The 24,055-nt window shown below is 55.7% G+C and overlaps 1 protein-coding gene across 1 annotated transcript in view; it reads left to right on the top strand.

The window, feature by feature from the left end:
- Positions 1-24,055, top strand: part of BCAS4 (breast carcinoma amplified sequence 4) — a 59,661-nt gene that overhangs the window by 21,040 nt on the left and 14,566 nt on the right. Inside the window, exons 3-4 of the mRNA XM_012189344.4 lie at positions 6,164-6,265; positions 12,882-13,016. Of these exons, the coding sequence (XP_012044734.2) occupies positions 6,164-6,265; positions 12,882-13,016 (237 nt within the window). The remainder of the gene's footprint in view (positions 1-6,163; positions 6,266-12,881; positions 13,017-24,055) is intronic.

The raw sequence follows: 24,055 nt of genomic DNA on the forward strand, positions 1-24,055 counted from the left end.
CAAATCCCAGCCCATCTTCCTCCTGTGACGAGAGACCCACTCTCCACCCATGATGAGAGCTCTGGACAAAAGCCCGCTTGGATAGACAGAGGGGCCCAGGCCTTACTAGCCTTACTAGCCTTAAAAACGTCAAAGTTTCCCAAAGCCTGTGTTTGTCTTGCCAGGAGGCTCAAGGTTGCATGCAGCATGGAGAAGGTCCTTTATGAACTCAAGGTCTAGCGATGCATTGATGCAAAGGTTTTAAATACAGAGGTCACAGGATGACCGGTGGGCCCAATCCTGCCTGCAGACATGTTGCGTGCTTCTGGGGAAAAAGAAGGGAGGACTAAGTGGCTGACATTTATAGAATGTCATGCAAAAAAAAAAAAAAAAAATCTGGATTTCCAGCTTCTCTTGGAAAAGCAAAGATCTGTCTTCCACTCGCATCCCCCCACCCCTTGGGTGCTTTTCCTCACCCGGCCAGCATCAGCCAGAGCCGGGTAGTGGCTGCCCCCTGTGGAGAGCACACGTGCTCTGCAGCTCGTCACCGTCCCCATGGGAGCCTTCCTGACTCCCCTGCCACCTGCCAGCAGCATCCATCCTGCGTGTGTGTCTTTTGTGGTAGAGAAAATTTCTCTGTACTTCGGGCCCTACTGAAAGCAGGCACATAGCAAACAGGCCTAGAGTCCTGTGTTTTAAGAAATGGAATAGAGTGCGCTTCTTTGAAAGTGAAGACAGTTTCCATGTGCTTATATGCACATAAGCATGTCTGCATCTTAACAGAACGCACCTAGTATGATGCCTTTGTGGCCCTTGGAGGTGTTTTTTTTTTTTTTGCAATCCCTACGAGGAGGCTCTGCACTGATGACATTTAGGTTATAGAAATCCTCTCAGTCCCACCAGCTGATGGTTAGCTTATCCGGTGTGTCTGTGCTCAGGTGTCGTGGACTCCATGGTACAGAAAGAGGTGTATCCAGCTAGTGGCCCTGGCTGGGGACCTTCTTCTTTCTTCTGACCCAAGCTATGGACAAGTGGGGACCTGGGGGAGGCAGGCGATGTCACCGCATGGAGCGCCGTCCCCTGCTTGGGCCTTTGCGAACACCGATCAGGTCAGAGGTCCCAGAGAGGCTGGTCTCCCTGGTGCCAGTCCAGAGAGACACACACTTCATTTCTGATGAAATCAGGCTACTGGAAATGAGAGTCCGGCTTCCAGTCTGTTGTATTAAGTCCTCCACCAGTCTGTCCCAGGTCACTCTTGAGTTACCAGCGTTCACACTGTGTGCTCACGACCTGTTCTGACCTGGGATATAATGCATCTTGGCTTCACCCCAAGCTCTGACTCCTCCCAGTGTGAGGCCGTGGCCACAGTATGTCACCTCTCTGTACCTTGATTTCCTCCTCTGTAAAATGGAGATGGTGGTTGCTTCTGAGTATCTGTGGCAGCATCAGACTGCCCCAGAACTTCATGATGTGAAACAACCACCAGTTTATCACGTGGGCTAGGACAGGGCACAGAGGGTATGGTTGGTCTGAGCCAAGTGGCACCTGCTGGGGTGAGGCCGTCCAGGGTGGCTCCTTCCCTCACTTGTCTGATGTCTCAGCTGGGAGGGCTGGGTGGCCAGGGACTAGTTGGCCTCGGTCTCTTCCATACAGCCTCTCCTCGTGGCCACGTGGACTTTCTCGTAGCATGGCAGTCCTGCCTCCCAGAGCCAGCATTCCAACAAACAGAACGTAGAGGTCTCTGAAGCCTTGGGTATGGCAATTGACACCGTGTGACTTCTGTCATATCTTATTGGTTAAAGGAGCCACATAGCCTACCCAGATCCAAAGGGAAAGGACATAGACCCCTCTTCTTCATGGAAGGAATGTGCAGAATGTGTGGCCATCTTTTATCCACTGCAGATGGTACCCATCTCCAAAGAGTTATCATGAGGACTAGACAAGGCCGGGGTGTGCCCTTTACATCCCCTAGAATGACCAGAATGGAAAAGACAATAGCACATGTGGATGAGGGTGTGGGGAAGCTGAAACTCTCCTTCACTGGCTGGTGGAAATACGCAATGGGACAGTCACATGGAACACAGAGCCGTTTCTTATAAAGGCAGACATATACCTACCCTGCATCGCAGCAGTTCTAATCCTAGATAATAACCCAAGAAAAATGAAAGCAAGAGTTCGGAGACTTGCAGATAAATGTTCACGGCAGCTTTGTCCATCGTGCTCTAAACTGGAAACAACCCTAGTGTCAGTCAGCAGTTGTTGCTTAGTCGTTTGAGTCTTTTGTGACCCCGTAGACTGTAGCCCGCGGACACCCTGTCCATGGAATTTTCCAGCCAAGAATACTGGAGCAGGTTGCCATTTCCTTCTCCAGGGGATCTTCCTGACCCAGGGATGGAACCCACGTGTCTCGCATTGGCAGGCAGATTCTTTACCACTGAGCCATCAGGGAAGCCCCGGTCAGCAGTAGAAACCAGTAAATAGGGAATTCCCTGGCAGTCCAAAGGTTAGGACCCGGTGCTCTCACAGCTAAGGGCTCGGGTTTAATCTCTGGTTGGGGAACTAGGATCCCACAAACCTTGTGGCATTGCTGAAAAATAGAATTGAGTAAATAACCTGTTGTTTATTCATATACTGGGATGCACGGCCATGGGAGAGAATGACCAGCCGTACACAACAACACAGGTGATTCTCACAGACATGCTGGTGAGAGAAAGAAGCTGGACACAGGAGTACTTCCTGTGTGGAGCTCTGTAATCTGAAGTTCAAAAACAGGCAGAACCAGTCCCTGTGATGGAAGTCAGACAGAGGTTAGCTTTGGAAGGGTGGTCATGACTGGGAGGAGGCTAGAGGGAGTCTTATAGAGCAAGGGGTGTTCTATACATTGGTCTGGTTCCACAGGTGTAAACACATGTACCAATTCATCAAGCTGTTTGGCTAAGGCCTGGGCTCTTTACTGTATATCATTTGCACTCAATTAATAATAATCGCTCAGCACAGTGTCTACTATGTCTTAAGTGACCCATGAATAGTAGCTACTGAGGTCCTCGGCATCATCAATTTCAAAGCACCAGAGGGTCACCAGTGAGTTTATCCACAGAAACTAGATTTGTGAGGCTGCTCAGCTCAGTGCCCTTGGGGGCTTGGGCGGCTTGTCTGGGCCCTCCGATACCCCAGTGGCCTTGGGCCCACCTTCTGGCAGGGAGTGAACTCCCCCCTCTCTCACGTAAGTGGAGAAAACTTCCTGTTGGCCTTGGCCCAGCACTTGCATTTGGCATTGGCGTGTGTTCTTAGGTCAAGTGCATTTGGCTCTCCTTTCTGGGCCCTGCGTCGTCCAGGACAGCCGCGTTCGCTCTGTGATAACCCCCTGCATCCGCTGCCCAGACTTCTGGGCTCCAGAGACCAGCTCTGGGGAGTGGAGATGACAGGCTCCCAGGTCTGTAATCCTGGCTGGAGGTTCGTCCCAGCAGAGGCTCAGAAAGCACTGATTCTTCCCTGCCCTCTTTGTTCTTCTGAGCAGTAGGCCCAAGCATGAACTCACATGTCTATGATGTGATGATTTGAAGTGGGTTGGACGTAAGAAAAGAAATGTGTTCCTTTCCTCCCGCTCCCCTAGAAGATGAAACAGTGTAGGGTGTGGCCACGGACGCCATGCTGGGGAGACTTTAGGGAGTGGTGGGGACTGTGGTTAACCCAAGAAGGCCATTGTCATCCAGCTCCAGCTGATTTTTGCCACGTGGAACATGGTCTCAGTGTGGCGGGGGCCTCTAGTTTTTCACAAGAAGCTAGAAATCTGAGTTTCCAAGGGGAATGCCTGCAACTTTAGATCTCAGCACCTAGCTTGGTGGTACTTCTGGAGCTTTAAGCGCGACACAGGCTGGCTCTGCACGGGCCCACTGGAACACATCTGCAGACGTCTGGTATTAGCGAGTGGCCTCAGACCTGAAGAATTCACCATCTCCCACTTTGCAGCTTTGTGGCCTTGCCCAGATGACGTGGTTTTTCTGCTTCATCACCTGTGCAACGCGGTTGAAGAGTGAACAGTTCCTGCTCTTCGTCATTCACGTGATGAATGCTCCTGGGTGTTGCTGTCCCAGCCTCCCTGGTGTTTGCCTGTTGGTCCCCACCTTCCTGGGCAGCCCAGGGGAGGGCTTGGGGTTGTTTCAGACACCCTCCATTTCCTCCTCAAGGACCTGCAGGCTGCCTTCTGGGCAGGAGTGGACAGCTCCCCGCTGCCCTCATTCTCAGCCAGTGGAGAGGCCTCTGCAGAGAGGGGTCTTCTTGCTCCACCCACAGACCCTCGACCCTCCAGTTCCTGCAGATCCGGAGGAAGGCAGGGAGCGGTCCCTGGATCTCCTCTCTGCCGTGTTCCCTTCACCCCGTGGGTTGCTAGGACCAATCCCTCCTGATGCCCACGTGTTTCCCCTCTTTCGAAATCAGCAGAAAAAAAAAGATCTGCCTTTGATCCCGGTACTCCTGATTGCCATGAGTTTCCTGTTCTTCGTTGTATCTTAGCAATTTCTCCTGAGCTTAGCCTTGTTTGCTGACAAAAGTCCATCTAGTCAAAGCTATGGTTTTTCCAGTAGTCATGTATGGGTGTGAGAATTGGACTATAAAGAAAGCTGAGTGCCAGAGAATTGATGCTTTTAAACTGTGGTGTTGGAGAAGACTCTTGAGAGTCCCTTGGACTGCAAGGAGATCCAACCAGTCCATCCTAAAGGAAATCAGCCCTGAACAGTCACTGGAAGGACTGATGCTAAAGCTGAAACTCCAATACTTTGGCTACCAGATGCTAAGAACTGACTCATTAGAAAAGACCCTGATGCTGGGAAAGATTGAAGGTGGGACGAGAAGGGGATGACAGAGGATGAGATGGGTGGATGAAATCACCAACTCAATGGACATAAGTTTGAGCAAGCTCTGGGAGTTGGTGATGGACCAGGAAGCCTGGCATGCTGCAGTCTACGGGGTCGAAAAGAGTCGGACATGACTGAGCAACTGAACTGAACTGAACTAGTCTTGCTGAGGGAGAGACTTCTCTCTAGACATTCAGCCTGGGGGAACAAGGGAGGATATTGAGCACTTTTCCCTACTCCAGCTGATAAATGCAGGTGCCTGCAGAAGCTCCAGCATAGCCTTGGAGCTTGGCTGAAAACAGGTTGCCAGCTGACCCCACACAAGCTAGACCACACTTGGAAGGGCCTGGTAATCAGCATTAGGCTTCCTCCAGAGGATCTGGATGCTCCTTAGCACCTGAGAGTCATATGTATACTGCCTCTCTGCGTGATGGGGTCGTGGTAACGTGGAAATTGTATCTCTCTCTCTAACACACACACACACACACGTACTTAAGGATTAGACTTGTCCTCTTGGCTCTGAAGGAAAATGGAGGCTTAAGTGTCTAATCTCAGTGATCAAGAGAAAGATATAACTTCCCAAACTTCACAGTCACTTTTGGGGTCCTTCCAAGCAGAAACTTAAGTGAGTTGCGTGATGTGCAGGAAATACTTCACACAGTGGCTGCATGTGAAGCACCGTGATAGAGAGATTTGTGGCTCTCATTATTAATGTTAATGATTATTATTAACTCTTCTCATTAGGGTTTCCCCAGTGGCTCAGACAGTAAAGAATCTGCCTTTAATGCAGGAGATCTGAGTTTGACCCCTGGGTCAGGAAGATCCCTCAGAAAAGGGAATGGCAACCCACTCCAGTATTAGTTTCAGTGGAACAAAAACTCGACTTTGCTCAACTTTAATTTAGGGGAAAGATTTTGATTCTTTCCATTTGGTCCAGTTCAGTGGTTAATAAAATAACGATACTTAGTTTGAAGCTGGTGCTGTTTTAGCTGTTTGCAGGGGACAATTAATTCCCTTCTCCAGGGGATCTTCCCAACCCATGGATCGAAACTGAGTCTCCTGCATTGCAGGTAGATTCTTTGCTATCTGAGCCACCAGGGAAGCCCAATTAATTTGTAGCTCAGTAAATCATACCTGGTTGAGTCTGGGTCCCCAGGGGCAGTGACATCGGTCCCCACCTGGGACTCTGGGTCATTCCTGGGCCTGTCCCTGGGCAGGGTGGCACTCACTGTCTCAACAGTTGGCAAGGTCTCTACAGAGCCTGGCTACCCCTAGAGTGGGCTGGGGCAGGGGCGGGGCAGAGAGCTTACGAGCTGTCCTGTTCCCTGCAGATCAGGAGCGACACCTCACAGATCCTGGAAGAAAACATTCCTCTCCTTAAGGCCAAGGTGGTGGAAATGCGTGGCATCTACGCCAAAGTGGACCAGCTGGATGTGAGTACGGGGTAATTAACTTTCTTTGTGAGTCTGTGGACTTGTTCTGGCTCTTCCGTCCTCTCTCCCAAGATGCTGATCTGGCGTTAATAGTGTTAGGCCTTAAACCCAGTGGAGGGGGTGGGTGGCAAAAAGGGGCCTACATGGTATTTTTAAAATTTTAAAGAATATGAATTTATATAAAGAATCTCATTTTAAAATTGAGGTGCTTTCTATAGAAACCTGAATTTCAAGCTGCTTTTTGTTATGTATTTATTTTTGGCCTTGCCACACAGCTTGTGAGACCAGGGATTGAACCTGAGCCACGGTTGTGAAAGTGCGGAGTCCTAACCGCTGGAACGCAAGAGACATCCCTAAGCGGCTTTTGGAAATGTAGATGATCTCAGAACTCTGGGCCTGTATTTCTTTAAATAGTTTGTTTACGTTTTAAGGTATAAATACATAAAGTGTACACATCATAAGTGTACAATTCAGTAAATTTTAACATGTATCAACCCCCGTGGGGGCTTCCCCGGTGGCTCAGCGGTAAAGAATCTGCCTGCAATGCAAGAGTCGCAGGAGACGCAGGTTCGATCCCTGGGTTGGGAAGATTCCCTGGCAGAGGGCATGGCAACCCGCTCCAGTACTCTTGCCTGGAGAATCCCATGGACAGAGGAGCCTGGTGGGCTACATACAGTCCATGGGGTTGCAAAGAGCCAGACACGACTGAAGCGACTGAGCACACACACGTGTAAACGCCCACGTGAAGATGACCCAGGTTGAGAAACTGAACCTTTCCGCTCCCTAGGCTGCATTCTGGTGGAACTGGTACAGCTGCCCCTCAGACAGGGCGGCGCTCCGTATTTCACCACAGTCGCCCCCCTCCCCACCCTATTGCCTCACTGCTCACCTGCCTTTTATCTGTGTGGGCACCGGGCCAAGGTGCGTGGTGTCTCATTGCCTCCTGGCTGCACTGCGAGTCTGCACCCTCCCCTTCCCGTCTCCCAGAGGAGAGCAGGACTTCCGCGAGGTCACCCACTTCCCAGGGATCACACAGCTGATTCCAGGAAGCGGGGGCTTCAGTTCACATCCACGAGAGCCCAGGCATTTCCTCAAACTGGGGCCCTTGGGTCAGGCTCCTGGCTCCTTGCGCAGTGAAAGACCAGGAGGCTGGAAGAGCCTGCAGGGTAGCAGAGGTGGCCTGGACTGGATGTGAGCCCCTCCAGTCTGCCCAGGAAGGGAGCCAGCAGTGGGCCCTAGAGTTCGCAGAGAATTAACATTCTTGTCAGCAGAGAAGGAGGCAAGAATATAATTAAAACTTTGCCCTTGGAATAGCTGATTCATTTGAATTTTATCCCACACGTTTGAAGGAGGACAGAAAAATGCAAAGATGCGCAGCCCTGGTTCTTGCCTTTCTTGGGCCACCCCGCCACTCGAGCCCCATTTTCCCCTTAGTATTCAGTCTTCTAACGCTTACTGAGGACCTACTAGATGCCGCTGCGGGCCCTGACAGTGAGAAAGACAGAGTTCAAGGCTGTGGTTCTCGCCAGGAGAAGCAGCAACAGAGTGTGACCACTATGTTTCCTGGGGCTGCTGTGATAAGTTGCCACAAACGGAGTGGCTTAAAACAGCATGAATTTAGCATCTTACAGCTCTAGAGGTCAGCAGTCTGAACTGTGGCAGCAGGAATCAGCAGGGCCGGCTCCCTCTGAGGGAGAATTCCCATCCTGGCCTTTGCTAGCTTGCGTCTCCCAGCTCGTGGCGCCTTCCTCCAACTTCAGAGCCACAGCACAGCATCTTCCAGGCTCTGTCCTCCTCTGAGTCTCCTGATTCTGTCTTACAAGGACCCCCATGATTACCTGGACAGTCTCCCTAGCTCAGGATCTTTTCCACACCTGCCGAGTCCCTTTGGCCATGGAAGGTGATATGTTCACAGGCTCTGGGAATGAGGCTGGGGACCTTTGGGTGGGGTCATTACTCTGCTGCCCACATTCACCAAAGGTGACTTCAGAGGCGCGTGCTCTGGAGGGCAGTAGGGAACAGGCAGTGAACGCTATAGGCCCTGGAAGGTGAGTGGAAGGAGCTGTGTTGGGTGGGGGCGTGGCTGGGGGGGCACAGCTGGGGTGGAGGCTCGGCGGTGGGAGGCTCTGGGCTCCGGGCAGCAAGGAGATGCTGGACCAAAAGGATCTGGGAAGACCAGGTTACGAGGCGACGGGGGCGGGGGGGTGATGACCAGAGCGCGGGGCTGGAGAAACTGAGCCGCAGGCGCCTGGGAGGTGCCAGCAGGGTCCAGGCCTGCCCTGGGCAGCCAGGGATGAGAAGACTGACCCCAAGCCACTCTTCCTTGTCCTCTGGGAACAGCTGGAGCTGAGACGCAGCTCTCCCCTCCCATGAGGTGTGAATCTTCAGGCCGCCGCAGTCCCCACTCTGACCTAGAGTCTGCTACCATCGAGGCCCGGTGGCATTTGCTTCCTATCAGCCCCCTGGGCTGCTGTTTTCCTTAGAGCGGAGAGAGATTTCTCTGCAACTGGGCCCTAGTTAAAAAGAAGAAGAACTACGTTGGTCCAAGAGGGTCATGGATTTCAAGGCAAATGGGAGACTCTGTATTTCCTGCTGAGCTACATGCGATATAAGACATAGGACCTGATCAGAAACCAGTGTTGTGCTGAGGCAGATGGATTCCAGAGCTACACTGCCTAGGGCTCAGATCTGCCCTTGGAGACTGTTTTTTGTTTTGGGGTTTTTTTTTTTACTGTGCCATGTGGAATCTTAGTAGCCTGACCAGGGATCAGAGCTGTGCCTGCTGCTCTGGGAGCGCAGAGCCTTATCCACCGAGCCACCAGGGACGTCCTGAGTCTGCGCTGCGGGTCACTCACTCTGCTCTCACGTCAGTTTCCCCCTCTAGGTGGGGTGTGTCATCGTGAGGGTGTGAGGCTGGCGCCTGGCATCCTGCAGGTGCTCAGGCAGGACAGGCTGTCACTGTGGGGTGCCCACAGGCTGAAAGCTGGGATCCAGTGCCTGCTCATCACTGCCCAGCCAGCTGGGGGCTCCAGGGAGCCCAGGACCACTCTGCTCCCATATCACTGTGACCCGCTGAGGGCCGGGAGGCTTCAGAACCTCTTAGGCCAGAAAAAACGAAGTTACTGAGCCACTGCTGTGAGCCAGGGACTCCACATGCTTTAGATGAAAGAGCTTGCCTACCCTTTGCAGCAGAGCGAAGTCCTGGTATTGGTCCTGTTCTATAGAGTGGCTACAGCACAGAGAGGTGATGGGACTTGCCCGGGGTCACACAGCTGGCGAGTGGCAGAGCTGGGATTACAGAAGTCTGCTCCAGACCCCTCCTCAGTGCTGGGCGCTGGCCCCCGTCTGGCCCTGGCCCTGCTCTGAATCCGGGGGCCTTTGTCACAAGGATTCAGGCACATCAGAACTCACACCTGTGTTTTAGACCATGTGACTGTCCCTGCTCTCTCACCCCTCCCCCTCCTCCTTCCCTTCCTTCCTTCCCTCGCTTCTGATACTAAAAGTGGCTCATTTTCACTGTGGAGACAATCACGTGGAAGTCACCTCTGCTCCCAAGGGTGGCCACAGGCCCCAGCCGCCGCCTCCTGTGCCTGCTCCTCCCCACTCCGTGTGAGTGCCCAGCAGCGTCGTCCCACTGCCCCCGTCGGCTTTCCTGGCCAGGTTCGGCCTCTCCCTGGCCGCGGCCTGGCCGGCCTGCCCTCCCTGGCAGGCGTTTTGGAGGCGGATCAGACCTCGTGAGTGCACATTCCTCCGCGTCCCTCACACTCCCCACCACAGCGGCATTAATGCAGGGAGCGTAAAATTGGAATCGGCTGCAGGGAGGGACTGCAGGACGACTTCTCTGCTTTACAGCCAGATGTGCCAGCCGGTGAGGCCAGGGGCAGAGGCCCGGCCCGGGGCTCATCGTCTCCCCCTCCGCCCAGGGCGCACACACACGCACAGCCACGCACGCACACACACTTGATGCGGCTTATTCAGAGCCTTTCAGCTCTGCCCTTGCCAGAACCACAAGGCAGCAGCCACACAACAGTGCTGCCATCCTGGGTTCATCCAGTGTCTTTTCGCCAAGGATGCAGTCATTCATTCATTCACTCATACGTGTGCGCATTCATTCCTGTGTGTGCATTCTTGCACGTATGCATTCATACACGCATGCGTTATTCGTGTGTGTGCGCGCCTTCATTCACGCGTGCCTTCATTCACGTGTGCATTCATTCATATGTGCACGCATTATTCGTGTGTGTGCGTGCCTTCACTCACGTGTGCACGCCTTCATCTATGCATACGTGTGCATTCATCCACTCACGCGTGCATGCATTCCTGCCCTCGCCATCCAGCTGAGCAGGCCCCAGTCGTGGCCTTGTGAACAGCACTGACTCAGCACCTGCTCTTCCAGAACTCACATTCTGGAAGGAGATGGACCCTGAACTGGCAGACAGGAAGTTGAGAGGGAGAGGAGAGCTAAGAAGATGGGGCCTGGGCAGCTCTGCGGTGGGCCCACGTTAGCCTAGGTGGTTGGGGAAGGCCCCTCTGTGGAGCGCCCAGCAGACCCAGAGCCTGGGAGACAAGCAGGGTTCACCTGTGGAGAAGAGAGAGGTGCCTGGGCATGGAGGGAGCTGCTGCAAAGGCCCCGAGGAGAGAGAGGCTGGAGTTTTTGAGGAGCCAGAGGGAGGCCTGGGAGGGACACAGGGAGAGAGGGCAGAGCGGGTGCTGGGCCTTGCTAGGTGGGTGGGCCTGGGGCTTTCCATCTGCGAAAGGGAGGCTCCCCCGTGGGGCCCGGTGCTGAGAGGGTCTCCTGCCTCTTCCTGGTGCAGGAAAACCTGCTGCATTTTCCTTTGGAAGCAGAGAGGCCCACAGAGGGGAGGCTTGTCTGAGATGGACCTGGAGTCGCCACCTTTGGCGGCCTTCCCGGGTGTACGAGCAGTGCACACACGTGACACTTGTGAACACGTGCACGCGCACACGACACGCACGACACAGGCAAACACGCGGGCACACACGCGGGCACGCACACACACGCGGGCACACACACAGGCACGCACACACACGCGGGCACACACACAGGCACGCACACACACAGGCACACACGCAGGCACGCCCACGCCCACAGGCACACAGGCACGCACACACACACGCACACAGGCACACACGCAGGCACGTGCACGCACACGCAGGCACACACACACAGGCACGCACACACGCAGGCACACACACAGGCACGCACACACACAGGCACACACGCAGGCACGCACACACACGCAGGCACGCGCACGCACACGCAGGCACAGATGCCGGCGCATGTGCACCCGGCCCACAGGCGCACCAGGAGTCGCAAACAAGTGGGCCCACACAGCCTTGTTTCAGACGTTCTGCAGTTATTGCTGCTGCTGCTGCTGAGTCGCTTCAGTCGTGTCCGACTCTGTGCGACCCAATAGACGGCAGCCCACCAGGCTGCCCCGTCCCTGGGATTCTCCAGGCAAGAACACTGGAGTGGGTTGCCATGTCCTTCTCCAATGCCTGAAAGTGAAAAGTGAAAGGGAAAGCACTCAGTCGTGTCCGACTCTTCGCGACCCCATGGACTGCAGCCCACCAGGCTCCTCTGTGCATGGGATTTTCTAAGCAAGAGTACTGGAGTGGGGTGCCATCACCTTCTCTGGCATTTATTGCTAACATTGTTAAAAACTAGGCATTTTTCATGAAATCTGAATATTCTGTTTTTTCTTTTTAAATGATATTATCTGGCATTAATTGAGCTCTTAATATGCCCTGAGCACTAAACTGCTCAGCAGGGTTGATACTGTTATGATTCCTGCTTCACAGATAATAAAATTGGGGGTAACAGAAATGAAGTAACCTGGCAAAAGGCATACCACCAGTGAGTGGTAGACCCTGGGTTCTAGTGCAGCGGGTCTGAGCCCAGCCTTCTCTTTTCTTTTCTCAATATTGGAGGTTTCGCAGTACAGCCCCAGGCTGAGTGGCCCCCAGCGGCCAGGGGCCTCGTATTTCTGCTCACCCGGCCTGTTTCACTTGCTTGTCACCTGCCTGCCCCTTGCCGGTTTCTGAGTGTGAGACTCCCCAATGCTCATCAAATATTAAACCGAGCAATTTTGGGGAATTCCCTGGTAGCCCAGGGGTTAGGGTTACACGCTTCCACTGCTGGGGGCACAGGTTTGATCTCTGGTCGGGGAACCAAGAGCCCACAAGCTGCATGCTGTGACCAAGAAACCAAGAGAGAGCGGTTTTGAAAAACTTCATTTTTCATCAAGAAGGTCGTGCGGCCCGAGTCCCCTCTCTGCTGCTGCCTGGCTGTGTGACTTTGGGCAGGTGGCCCGACCTCTCTGACCGTTGGTTTCTCCTATCTGTAAAATAGTCTAAACAGAGGGTCACTAGTGGGAGAAGGGGAAAAGATAGGAGTGGAGGCTCGGCCTGGCTGGGGCCCGGAGGGGGCGTCACTGTTACTGTCGGAGTTTCTGAAGAAGTGCCCAGCAAGGCACCAGCGAGCCTAAGGTCTCCCAGAGACTGGTGCCCGTGGGGCAGGCCAGAGGGAGGCTGGAGGCAGTAGCTGCTGGCTGCCGAGGGAGGCAGCCGTGGCATCTCGTCTCTCCGCTCCCGACAGGCCTTTGTCAAGATGGTCAGACGACACGTCTCCTTCCTGGAGGCCCACGTGCTCCAGGCCGAGCGGGACCACGGGGCCCTCTCGCAGGCCCTGCGGAAGTGGCTGGGTTCCTCGGGGCTCCCCGCGCTCGGAAACGTGAGTATCCCCACCTCCCGGCCCCCTCCCAGACCCCCGAGCGGGAGCAGGGAGAGGGGCACCGGAAACGGGAGTTCAAAGGGCACGGCTGGCTTCTGCAGACAGGAAGCGGCGTCTGGCTGGCTGGTGGAGGGCTGGCCAGGCGGCTGGGGCATCACAGACTCCCTGGGGTACCCCCGTGTGCCCTGATTGGTGGTGCCGTGGCTGCCCGCCCCCTCATCCACCGTTTAGTAAATGGCTGCTGTTTGCTGAGCATGGGTCTGTCTGGAATTCCCATGCTGGTTAGAAACAGCTCCTGGCCCTTCCTTCCGCATCTGAGGCTCAGGGCCATTTCCAGAATTGAGGTGGGGTTCCCCTTCCCAGGGCACAAGTCACCCTCCAGTGGACCAGAAGGGCGGGGCACAGTGGGAGGGGCAGCGAGCCCACAGCTGGCCAAGGCCTCTCCCTCCCACACTGCTACTTCCTTGGACTCCTCCCTATGCAAAAGGAAGGGTCACTGTGCCCCTTATACTGGTGGGAAAACTGCTATGTGCTGCTTACCTGTTTGCCTCCAGGTGAGGGACTGGCCCAAAGCCAGTAGCAGCTGGATTGTGGCATCAGAGTTCATGGTCTCAGAATTCTTACTGATCCTTTAGAGCCCAAGTTAATGTCACCTCCTCTGAGAAGCCCTCTGGGATTGTGCTCGCTCTAGACAGATGCGTCCAATGACCGTGAAGTTGGGAGCAGCCTCCCTGATCCTCCCCTCCCTCAAGTTATGGTGACTAATATGGTGACCAGGGGCCCCCCAGCCACACAGTGCTCTGCCCACTGATGGCAGAAGCGCCACAGGGGAGGGAGGGCAGAGGTCCGTGGCTGCTGGCCGTCTGCAGCGGGTGCCCTAACGCAGGGCCTGCTGGGTCCTGGTCTCTGTGCCTTTCAGTCTTTTTCTGTAGCCCACAGGCTTCCCTCTGCGGTTGGCACCAGTGTCTTCCTTTAGTGGCAAGGCTTGGAGGGGAGAGTCAGGGAGCTGAGGCCAGTGCTGGGGTTGGAACTCAGGCCCTTGGGGCTGTGCGATGGGGTCCCCCTCCCACTTCTGCTGCGGGATCCCATTGGGGTGTGGCCAGACACGCTGGGACCTGCACCCTCTCATCTCTGCCAGACTCGGGGGGCCCCCTAGCCCTACCTGTGGTGACTTGTTCCAGGAAACGCGTCCCAGCCAGGGCTGGTGAGTCATTCAGCGACCCTGGCGTGTTGATCTTGGCCCCGGGAGGGCTTTGTGTGGTCCAGGGGATGCGGGTGAGTGTGTGTACACGCGAGTGCAAAGCCAAGGGTTTCCAGGGCTGCACCTGCACCCGGGGCGCCAGCTGCAGGGTCTCTACTAGATAAAGAGCTTGTCCTGGGGCCCAGACCCGCTGGTATCTCACAGCCCATCCTGTGAGGGGGGGCCAGTCAGCAGATGAGGAAACAGGCACCGAAGGGTCAAACCGTTTGCCCACCCAGAACGTGGTGGAGCTGCGATTTGAACCTGCGGAGCTGGCGCACTGCAGCGCCTGGTCCTGCTGGGTCTCTCTGAGCCCAGTTCCGACTGCTGCAGCTGTGGTCTGGGGTGAGGGTCCTTGAAGAGCCCCCACGTAGGTTCCTGTTTCTTCTGTCTGGAAGAACCCACCCAGCTAGGGTTTCACACTGTCCAGTCGGTTCCCCTCCATCCCTGCCGAGGTGGATGCCTCACTGACCACTGCCCTCACCCTTGGAAGCCACACAGGCCCCCCCTGGCAGCGAGGAGCCCTCTGGATTCTGCCTTCCTGCCCCCACTCACCCTCCTTGCCCCATGCAATGAGGGGCTGGCGCGGGGCAGGGGTTCTTGGGCTGAGGGTCCTGCCCCAACTCCTTTGGAAGCCCACCCCCTCAAAGGAAATGGGCCGCTCATTGCTGCCCCCAGGCCCTCCCGGAGTCAGGGGCATCAGGGGGGGCCTCCCTCCAGGGCCCAGGCAGGAGGCCCTCTGCGCTCACCCCCTGGAGCTGGGCAGGGGCCTTTCTGGGGGGGTTTGCCCCCGTCTCTGCTCGGCCATCTGCTGGAGCAGGCGTCCTGGGGAGGGCGGGGGGTGGGGTGGGGCTGAGCCTGCAGTTCTGCTAACTCTGCTGGTGCCACCTGCCCTCCTGGCCTCCTTTCTCCATCTTTTCTCTCCCTCACTCTGCAGCTCAAGTGGCGAGGCCAGGGAGGGCGCAGGGCACGGGGCCAGGGTCTCCCAACACACCAGCAGTGGGGCCAGAAAGCCCCACTGCACCCCTGCCTGTGTGACTCGGTGCTGGCCGAGGCCTGGGCCAGCCCGGGGATGCTAGCTGAGTGTCCCTCCTCATCACGTGCTCCCCCCGAAGCCTGAGCCTTTGGCCTCCGACTTGAACTGCCCAGACCTGGGTGAGGGCTGGCCTGGTGCCCTGAGCCCTCTGTGCCCAGGCATAAAAATGTACACACTTCTAGGCTTCAGGCTTCGTGCTAACGCACACATGACTATTTTCATGGTACAAAGGTTCGTGTTTCCGTGCTGTACAGCAGGAAAGTTTTCCATGGCGCTTTTATGTCGATTCTTACAATGCTATAAACCTCTAACTCAGAATCACACCTCTCTCTGGCTATGGCATTGTTTTGTTGTGTGACCGTGGGTGAGTCTCTTAGCCTCTGCAGGCCTCAGATTGCTTACCTGTCGGTTATCATGGGCTTGATCATGAAACAGTCTGCCTGCTAGAGAACTGGTTTCGATTTGATATACGATGAAGAGGGCCTCCTCCGCTAAAGCAGTGGGAAGAAAAAGAAGAAAGAGTCCAGAACTCTCAGACGGAGGGTTCTGAGCATTGGTGGGTCTGTGAAGTCAGCTGCGTCTTTAAATAGTGGTTCAGGACAGACTGTCTGGGCCCTCTGGGGTGAGCAGGTTTCGTGGTGGTGGTGACAGAGGGCAAGCCCTGCAGTGCCGGCTGCTGTTCTCAGCCCCAGTGCCCCACAAGGGAGGTGCTAGCTTTAATCCCGGCCAGGGACCTGAGTCACTTAGCCAGGGCCACACAGCTGAGCATCGCGATAGGAATCTGCTTCTTGAGTCTGTCCCTCGTTATCTTGGGAGAGAGCCGTGACCTCTTACTTCAGGAAGCACATGTCCAGTAGGAGAATAGAGGCAATGACCAAATCCTCAGAAAATTCAGTCACTGGACATTTCTAAAGAGGGCCTGGCTTGCTCTGAGGGATGACCTCTAAGGAAGGGCCACGTAAGCTGAGACCCGGACGCTGAGTGAGAGAAGGCTGAAGTCAAAAGCAGGGATGTTCCCAGCAGTGGGGATGGCGGGCCCGGAGGCTCTAGGGTGGGGCGAGCTTGGGTCCTGAGGAACAGCGGTGAGTCCATGTGGGGAGCCAGGGAGGGTGTAGGAGACGAGGTGGGGGGCAGCCTGGACAAAAGCAGGGGTCTCGGACTACAGAGGGGGCCGAGCACTAGTCCAAGGGCAGCAGGGAGCCTCGGGAGGGCTGGGAGCCAGGAAGTGACTTGGTAGATGTGCGCTGCTTTAGGGAGTTTCCAGGGCTCATTCTCTACCCTGAGCTCAGGCTGGCATTTGGGGTCAGTGCTGTCTTGTTTAGACTTGACCACGAGAGCTGAGCTGGGCACAGGCATGCCCTCCAAGCTTCAGAGTTCAGCTGTTAGGACTGCATTTCCTTGGCCTGGAAAGCCTGCATGCTCTGCCCGGAGCTCCCTGAGACCCTTGCCTTGCCGAGTCTCAGGGCCTTTGTCTGATTGGGAGAGAGAACAGAGGCTCTCGGGGGGTGGTGCACAGGTCTCCCGGCATGTGTCTGGTCCCAAGACCCTGCCTGAGGAGGCGGCCCCCCTGCCCGCGCACACAGGGCCTCTCACATCTGGAGATCGTTTCAGGCACATGTGGGAGTGAAAGTGAGACGGGGCTGCAGGCGTGTGGCCTTGGAGGGGGCGCGGAGAGCATGCCAAGGGTCGCCATGCCCTCCGGGTCCAGGTCCTGGTGACGGCCAAGCGCCCACCATGGTGTCCTAACCACGCCAGGCCCTCTGCTCAGCGCCTGCACCCAGAGGCACGGAGCAGCTTCACTAATTTGTTGTCAGCCACTGTTTGTTTTCCGCCAAACCAAAACATCTTGTTCACGAGGTGTCATTTTGATTAATTTCCCGATGGATAACAGTATAGCGTTTTCCAAGGAAGGCTGTCTGGCTAAGAGCAAAACCACTTGGGGCCAAGTCCTGACACGGCACAGAGCAGGCCGCCGGGGTGGACTGTGGCCTGGGCACGACTTGGGGCTGCCCGACCCACCTGTTCACCCCGCATCTGCCCACGGGGCGATCTGGTAACACAAACAGGTGTGTTCCGCCAGGTGTGACGCAGTAGGGAGTGGTGCAGACTGCGGCAAATTGCAGAGCCCGTGCCTTAATGACGGTGGTGAATTTCAGAAGCAGCCTTTGCAGAAACGGGATCAAGGAGGGCCAGATTTTCCTATTTGGGGGAGCACGCTGGGCATGTGGAGTTTTATATGAATCTTGTAATGTTTAAAACTCAGCAACTAATTTTTCTCACTGCTAAACATTTGAGGGGGAAAAAAATCTGTTGTGCCCTGGGTCACACCCAGCACACTCCCCACCTCTGGATTTGGGGCTGATGGCCGGTATCGCAGAGGCCCCCCACCCCCGGCCCCGCTTCAGAGGCATTTGGGACCAGGGATGAGGGGAAAGCTCGTGGTGTCTTCCTTCACTTTGCGCCAGGCCCAGCAGGGGCCTTCAGCTTTCTGCAGCAGCGGGATGAGCAGCTGGCAGTTTTATGGGGTGTCTACTCCAGCTCCAGACCATAGTAGTTGTATTGAGTACTTTTAGGCTTCCCTGGTGGCTCAGATGGTAAAGAATCCTCCTGCAGTGTGGGAGACCTGGGTTGGATCCCTGGGTTGGGAAGATCCCCTGGAGGAGGCTGTGGCAGCCCGCTCCAGCGTTCTCACCTGGAGAATCCCATGGACAGAGGAGCCTTGCGGGCTGCAGTCCATGGGGCCGCAGAGTGAGACAGCCGAGCAGCTGAGCGCACACAGCATGTTGCGTACGTTCACGAAGGACTTTCTGTGCCGTGTGTCAACGTCCCGTAACAGCCCAGAGGTAAAGAGCGTCGTCTGAGAAAGGGACCTGAGGCTCAGAGAGGGCTGTTCACTTGCCCAGGGTCAGACAGCGTAGGCAGCAGAGACAAGATAGACCCAGCTTTGACCTTGTTCAGGGTCTCTCGCTTCTCTCTGTGATCTTCCCAAGTGCAGGAGCCACAGCCTAGATGGTGGAGGTTGCAAACTGGAGATCCCTGGGCCCAGCCTGCCCCACCAACATGTGTTCTTCAGCCAGCTTGGTATATCTACATGTTTAGTTTGAATTAGCTGCCAGCATCTAAAAAAGGAAATTTTACATGAGAATGTAGAGCTCTGGCTTCTCTTGAGGAAATAGAAGGGGGACCTCCCTGGTGGCCCGGTGGCCAAGATTCTGCACTCCCAATGCAGGGTGCCCAGGTTTGATCGCTTGTCAGGGAACTAGATCCCACATGCCATGACTGAGACCTGGTGCAGCCAAATAAGATATAAATAAAAATTTAAAAAAGAAAAAGCAGAGGTCTGGGCCCACGAGCAGCATCCCCGCTGAGCCACCAGCTGGCCCACGTCACCCTTTGTCCTTACCTGCCTGTGGGCACTTGAGTTTCCTACTGGGTTGAGCGCCTAGTAGGTGTTTAATAAACGTTAATCAGAGGATGCTCCGAAGGCGTCCATGGCCCTTGGAGGCCCCCTCCCCCTGGGTCCCTCTGGGGGTGGTCCCCAGGCAGTGGAGAGCTGGGCCGGACAGGGCCCATGTTTGCCCAGCGGCCCGGGGCCGCCTCCTGGGCTTCCCTGGAGGTGGTGGAGGCTGTGGGCGGAGCTGCCCTGCCGGCCCGCCTGCAGGCGGCCTCAGTGCCAGGCTTGGCTCTGCCCTGCCCCCCGCCGTTCCCCCACTCCGCCCCCAGCTCGCCCCGCCCCGCCCGCCGTGGGGAGGCAGGGGCCCCCTGCCCCGCCCTCTCGCTGTGCCCAGTCCCCCTGGAGGGGTGACTCCCGGAAGGAGGCCTGGCCTGGCTGGGCCTTTATCTCGGGGCCGCACAAAGAAGGTAGAGGAGATCCCCTGGCGCCTTCTCCCGGCCCTGGAGTGGCCTCTCCTCTGCCCCGTCGTCCCCTGCGGGGCGGGGGAAAAATGCAGCCGAGCAGATGGCAGATATTAACGCAGCAATGGAGGCGAGGGGGGCTGGGTTAGTGCCCCCAGCAGGCTCGCTGTCCCCAAGCTCTTCAGCACTCACACATTAACGGATCTTGTTTGAGTCCAGATATTTGGTGGCAAGGGTGCCAGGGAGGGACAGAGGGCTCCTGGCCGGCTGCTTTGGGAATCAGATTTTTTTTAAGTGTTACATTTTTGTTTAGCATTTGAGCGGGGAGGAAGTTCCTTTCCACAAAGAGGAGTGTTTACTTGGGGCAGGGTGCACTGATGAGGCCCGCATGGGAGCACCCCAACTTCTCCGTGGTTGGCAGGACACAGTGCCCTGTCTTCTAACAGCACCGCCGTCGGGGCTGCCCCCCGTGAACATCCTCGAGCCCAGTGCTGCCTCGTGGCCCCTCCTGTGCCTGGTGGACACTGTCTCTGGTCTTGGCACATGCTGGTCCCCTGCCTGGAAGAGCCTGCCTGCTCCCTGCTTGGTGCTGTTTGTTTGTCGTTCAAGGCTAAGTTGAGCGTCACCACCTCTGGGAAGCCATCTGGATTGGCCCAGGCAGCGTTCCTCTGGGCTCCCCAATCCCCTTTCCTTACCCTGTCGGCCCTGGCTTGGTTCATCTTCACGTTTATCCACCTGTTCCGTGTGTTCCGTCGCTCAGTCGTGTCTGACTCTGTGTGATCCCATGGACTGTAACCCGCCAGGCTCCTCTGTCCATGGGATTGTCCAGGCAAGAATACTGGAGTGGGTGGGTTGCCATTCCCTCTTCCAGGAGTCCTCCTGACCCGGAGTGGAGCCCAGGTCTCCAGCCCGCCGCCCGAGTCTCTCCTTGTGCCGACACACAAGCCTGCGCCCTGCCCCTCTCCCCAGCCCCTCCCCAGCCTTGGCGTCTGTCCAGCTTCCCTAGGGCTCTCACTGGGACCCTCCCTCCTCAGCTGGAAAGAGAAAGGCTGTGGGCCTGAGTGGGCTCCTGGTGGGGACTGGAGGGGCAGGCCGGCTCTGTGTCCAGTCTGCGTCTGCTGCCTGGGCAGCACCGAGGACACCTCCTGCTCTCAGAGCCTGGGGGTCCTTGTTGGACATATGCAGGGCCACAGTTGGCAGCGGTGGGGGGAGGGTGGTCCTGCAGAGGTGTGCTTAGCGTGCGGGAGACTCTGGTGGGGGCGCTGTTAGTGACACTGGTGGTGAGCTGGGCAGTAACGGGTGCAGAAGTGATGACACTGGCCCCTGCCCCCGCTCACGCTCACCCTGGAGAGTAAACTCGGAGGTGGCGCTAGAGCAGATAATTGTGGGTGGGATGCGTGCTTCTGGCTCCTGTGAGCGGCAGAAAGCGGGGGAAGAGGGGCCAGGAAAGGGCCGTGGGAGGGGACAGTGCCTGGTGTGTGGTATCAGCTTGGCACTGCGTGGCACTTCGGTCCTCAGCGAGGCAGGCCCCAGCAGAGCACCAGCAGCTCCCATCCACGACTGCAGGTTGCAGGTGATGTGATGGATGGAGCGGGTGAGTCCCTCCTGGTGTAGGAACCCATGTGATGCCTGTAGCTGGGGCTGAGGCATCTGCAGAAAATGTGATCCTTTAATACCTAAGGAGCCTGGGAAGTTCTTGAACTTGGCTCCATTCACGGTCAGCTTTCTGCCAGGAAAATAAGCCATGTCTCATTAAGCAGTAAATTCATCCAGGTGCCTGTTCTGGCTGATACCATCGCACCTTGTCATGTTGTAATGTCAAGGCCAAAGTTCCTGTTACTTGGAGAGTCCTAATAAGTAACCGGGGAAACTTGGTCGAAGAGTGGGGAGTCCTGGCTTTTCAATGGAGTGAGGAGTCAGAGCAGGGAGGTGGCTGGGGCAGAGATGGACCTAACTGAGCCCCACGTGGGAGGTGGCCCCTGGTGACCGGGGGTCTCAGCACTGTGGCCCAGCTCTGCCCTGTCCCCTCCTGTGTCTGGCGGCTCCTGGCTGGCTGGACCTGGCTCCAGAGGCCCCGAGCACCGCTCCCAGGAGTGTTCATGAGAAGGGGTGGTGGGCAGGCGGGATGCAGATGACAGGAGTCGTTGCTGGGGGAGAATCGGGAGGCCGTGGGCCAGGGGGCTGGTCTCAGGGCCGGTGCCCAGTGTGGCCCCAGAGATCTGTCCCTGTCTGGCCAGGAGGCGTTCCTGAGCATCTCCATTGAGCCTGGTCACCTGGGTGATGATAAGCCATGCTTGTTAGGGCTGAGAAGTGTGCTGGATAGGTTTTGAGGGTCATTGGGAATTAAAAATCAAAGCAGTACCAGAACTGGCTTCCACAGTTGTGATTTAGTTTAAATACTCATGTTTTGAAACTGAATGCATTTAACACTGAAAAAAACGCAGTGTTGTAAAACTGTACACTTGAGCTGTTCACAGGCTAATGACATCATTTAAGAAAATTGAGGGGCCTGACATTTGCAGCAAGATGGACGGGCCTGGAAACTGTCAGACTGAGTGAAATAAGTGAGACACGGAGAGAAGCGTCATTATATCACTTACGTGTGGAGCCTAAAAAAACAGGTGGGGCACAAGTGAATGCATTTATAAAGCAGAAGTAGAGTCGTGGATGTAGAAAACAAATCTGTGGTCACCAGGGGATGAGGTGAGGAGGGATAGATTGGGAGATTGGGACTGACATATACACCCTGCTGTATGTAAAATAGATAACTAATAAGCACCTGCTGTATAGCACCAGGAACTCTGCTCAGTACTCTGTAATGACCTATATGAGAAAAGAATAAAACAACAAAATAAGTGGATTCAGGTGTAGTATAGCCGATTCACTTTGCTGTACAGCAGAAACGAAGACAACATTGAAAATCAAGTATAGTCCAATTTGAAAAGAAAAAAAAATTCAGAGGGCAGTAATAAATAATGGAATTCTCCAGCATTCATCAAGGAGTTACTGTTTTCTAAGCACTGTGGGGAGATTTGGGTAAAACAGCCTGTGAGGTAGAAACTGTTATTGGCCCTCTTGGCAGGTGAGACAGATGAGGCACAGAGAGGTTAAGCGACTTGGCCAAGGCCGCACAGCTCAACAGAGGGGCTGTTGGCCTCTGAGGAACTTGGAAATGGGGCCTCATTTACTGTGCTAGGGGGAGGGGTCTTGCTCTCAGCACTGGCAGCTCCGAGTAGGGCTTTCGAGGGGATGTTGTGAGACAGTAAGCGCTGGAGAGGGTGTGCAGAAAAGGGAACTGCCTCACGCTGTTGCTGGGAGTGCAAATTGGTGCCACCGCTAAGGAGAACAGTGTGGAGACCCCTTAAAAAACTGGGAATAAAACTACCACCTGAGCCAGCAATCCCCCTACCAGGCATATACCCCGAGGAAACCATAATCGAAGCAGACACACGTGCCCCAGTGCTCACGGCAGCACTGTTTACAATAGCTTGGACGTGGAAGCAGCCTAGCTGTCCATCAACAGGTGAACGGATAAGGACGTTGTGGTACATGTACTCGATGGAATATTACTCAGCTATAAAAAGGAACACTTTTTTGAGTCAGTTCTAATGAGGTGGATGAACCTAGAGCCTGTTACAGAGAGAGAAGTAGGAAAAAGACAAATATGGTATATTAATGTATATATATATGGAATCTAGAAAGATGGTACTGCCCTATGTGCAGGACATCAAACAAGACACTGACAGAAAGAACAGCTTTTGGACACAGCGGGAGAAGGGAGCGGGTGGGATGACCTGAGAGGACGCCACTGAAACGTGTGCATTGCCAGAGGTGAAACCGGCCGTGGGAGTTTGATGTGTGTTGCAGGAACAGAGCTGGCGCTCTGTGCCAACCGAGAGTGATGGGGTGGAGAGGGAGGCGGGAGGGGGTTCCAAAGGGAGGAGACATGTGTACCCATGGCCAGTCCGTGTGGATGGCAAAACCCATCACAGTATTGTAAAGTAATTATCCTTCAATTAAAAAAAAAAAGTGCCAATCGGAGGTCCTCTGTGACCCCTGCCTTCACTCCCATCCCCATTCCCACAGGCGGCTTGAGCTGCTTCAGAGGCAATGGGCAGGTGGTGGGAAGCCTTTACGGCTTGTCCTCGGGCCCCCCAATAGGCCCCAGAAAGGAAGCTCAGCCTCCAACCCACCCAAGTTTGTTGTTCTCGAGAGTGTGTGGGTGGGGTGGGCTGAACAGCGTGGCCCGGCCTGCTGGGATTGTCCTGGATGCTGTCCCTTCGTACCTCGGGCTTCTGCTCCGGGAGACCTAGAGAGCTTGTGCCTGGAGGCCAGCCCGCCCATCTGCTTCTGTGCTGGGCTCTTCCTCCCCTTACATCTCCCCTTCTGTTCCCTTGAAGGCCTTGGCTACTCCAGGAGCCACCACGTGGGCAACCCCAGCCCTTTACCCCGTTTTCCGCAGCCCCTGGGCCAGGCTTAACTCCTTTGATGCCAAATCTCTGCCCACCACCTCCTTTTTCATTCATTCATTCAACAAGTACTTATCATCCCCCACCTATCTGAGCCAGGTGCTGGTTCAGATCCTCGGAACCGGGGAGGGCAGAGAAGGTTCCCGCCCTCCAACAGCCTATAGCCCAGTGTAGCATATGGAGTGCCCCTGGGGGAGAAGGAGGTGAGGGAGTGGGTGACGTGGGTCTGGAGGCAGGAGGTGGTCAGAGAAGGCCTCCCTGAGAAGGAGACATGGAGCACAATGAGGCCCTGGAGGAGGTAAGGAGGGGAGTGTGCAGGCGTCTTAGGCAGGGGCAGGGTGGCAGGCCTGGTGGGCAGTGCATTGGAGCCAGAGGTAAAGGTGGGGGAAGTGGATGGAGCAGGTCGTGGGGTCCGTGCAAGGACCGGGCCCTGCAGGGT

This window comes from Ovis aries, chromosome 13 (genome assembly GCF_016772045.2).
Source record: "Ovis aries strain OAR_USU_Benz2616 breed Rambouillet chromosome 13, ARS-UI_Ramb_v3.0, whole genome shotgun sequence".
NCBI classification, from domain to species: domain Eukaryota; kingdom Metazoa; phylum Chordata; class Mammalia; order Artiodactyla; family Bovidae; genus Ovis; species Ovis aries.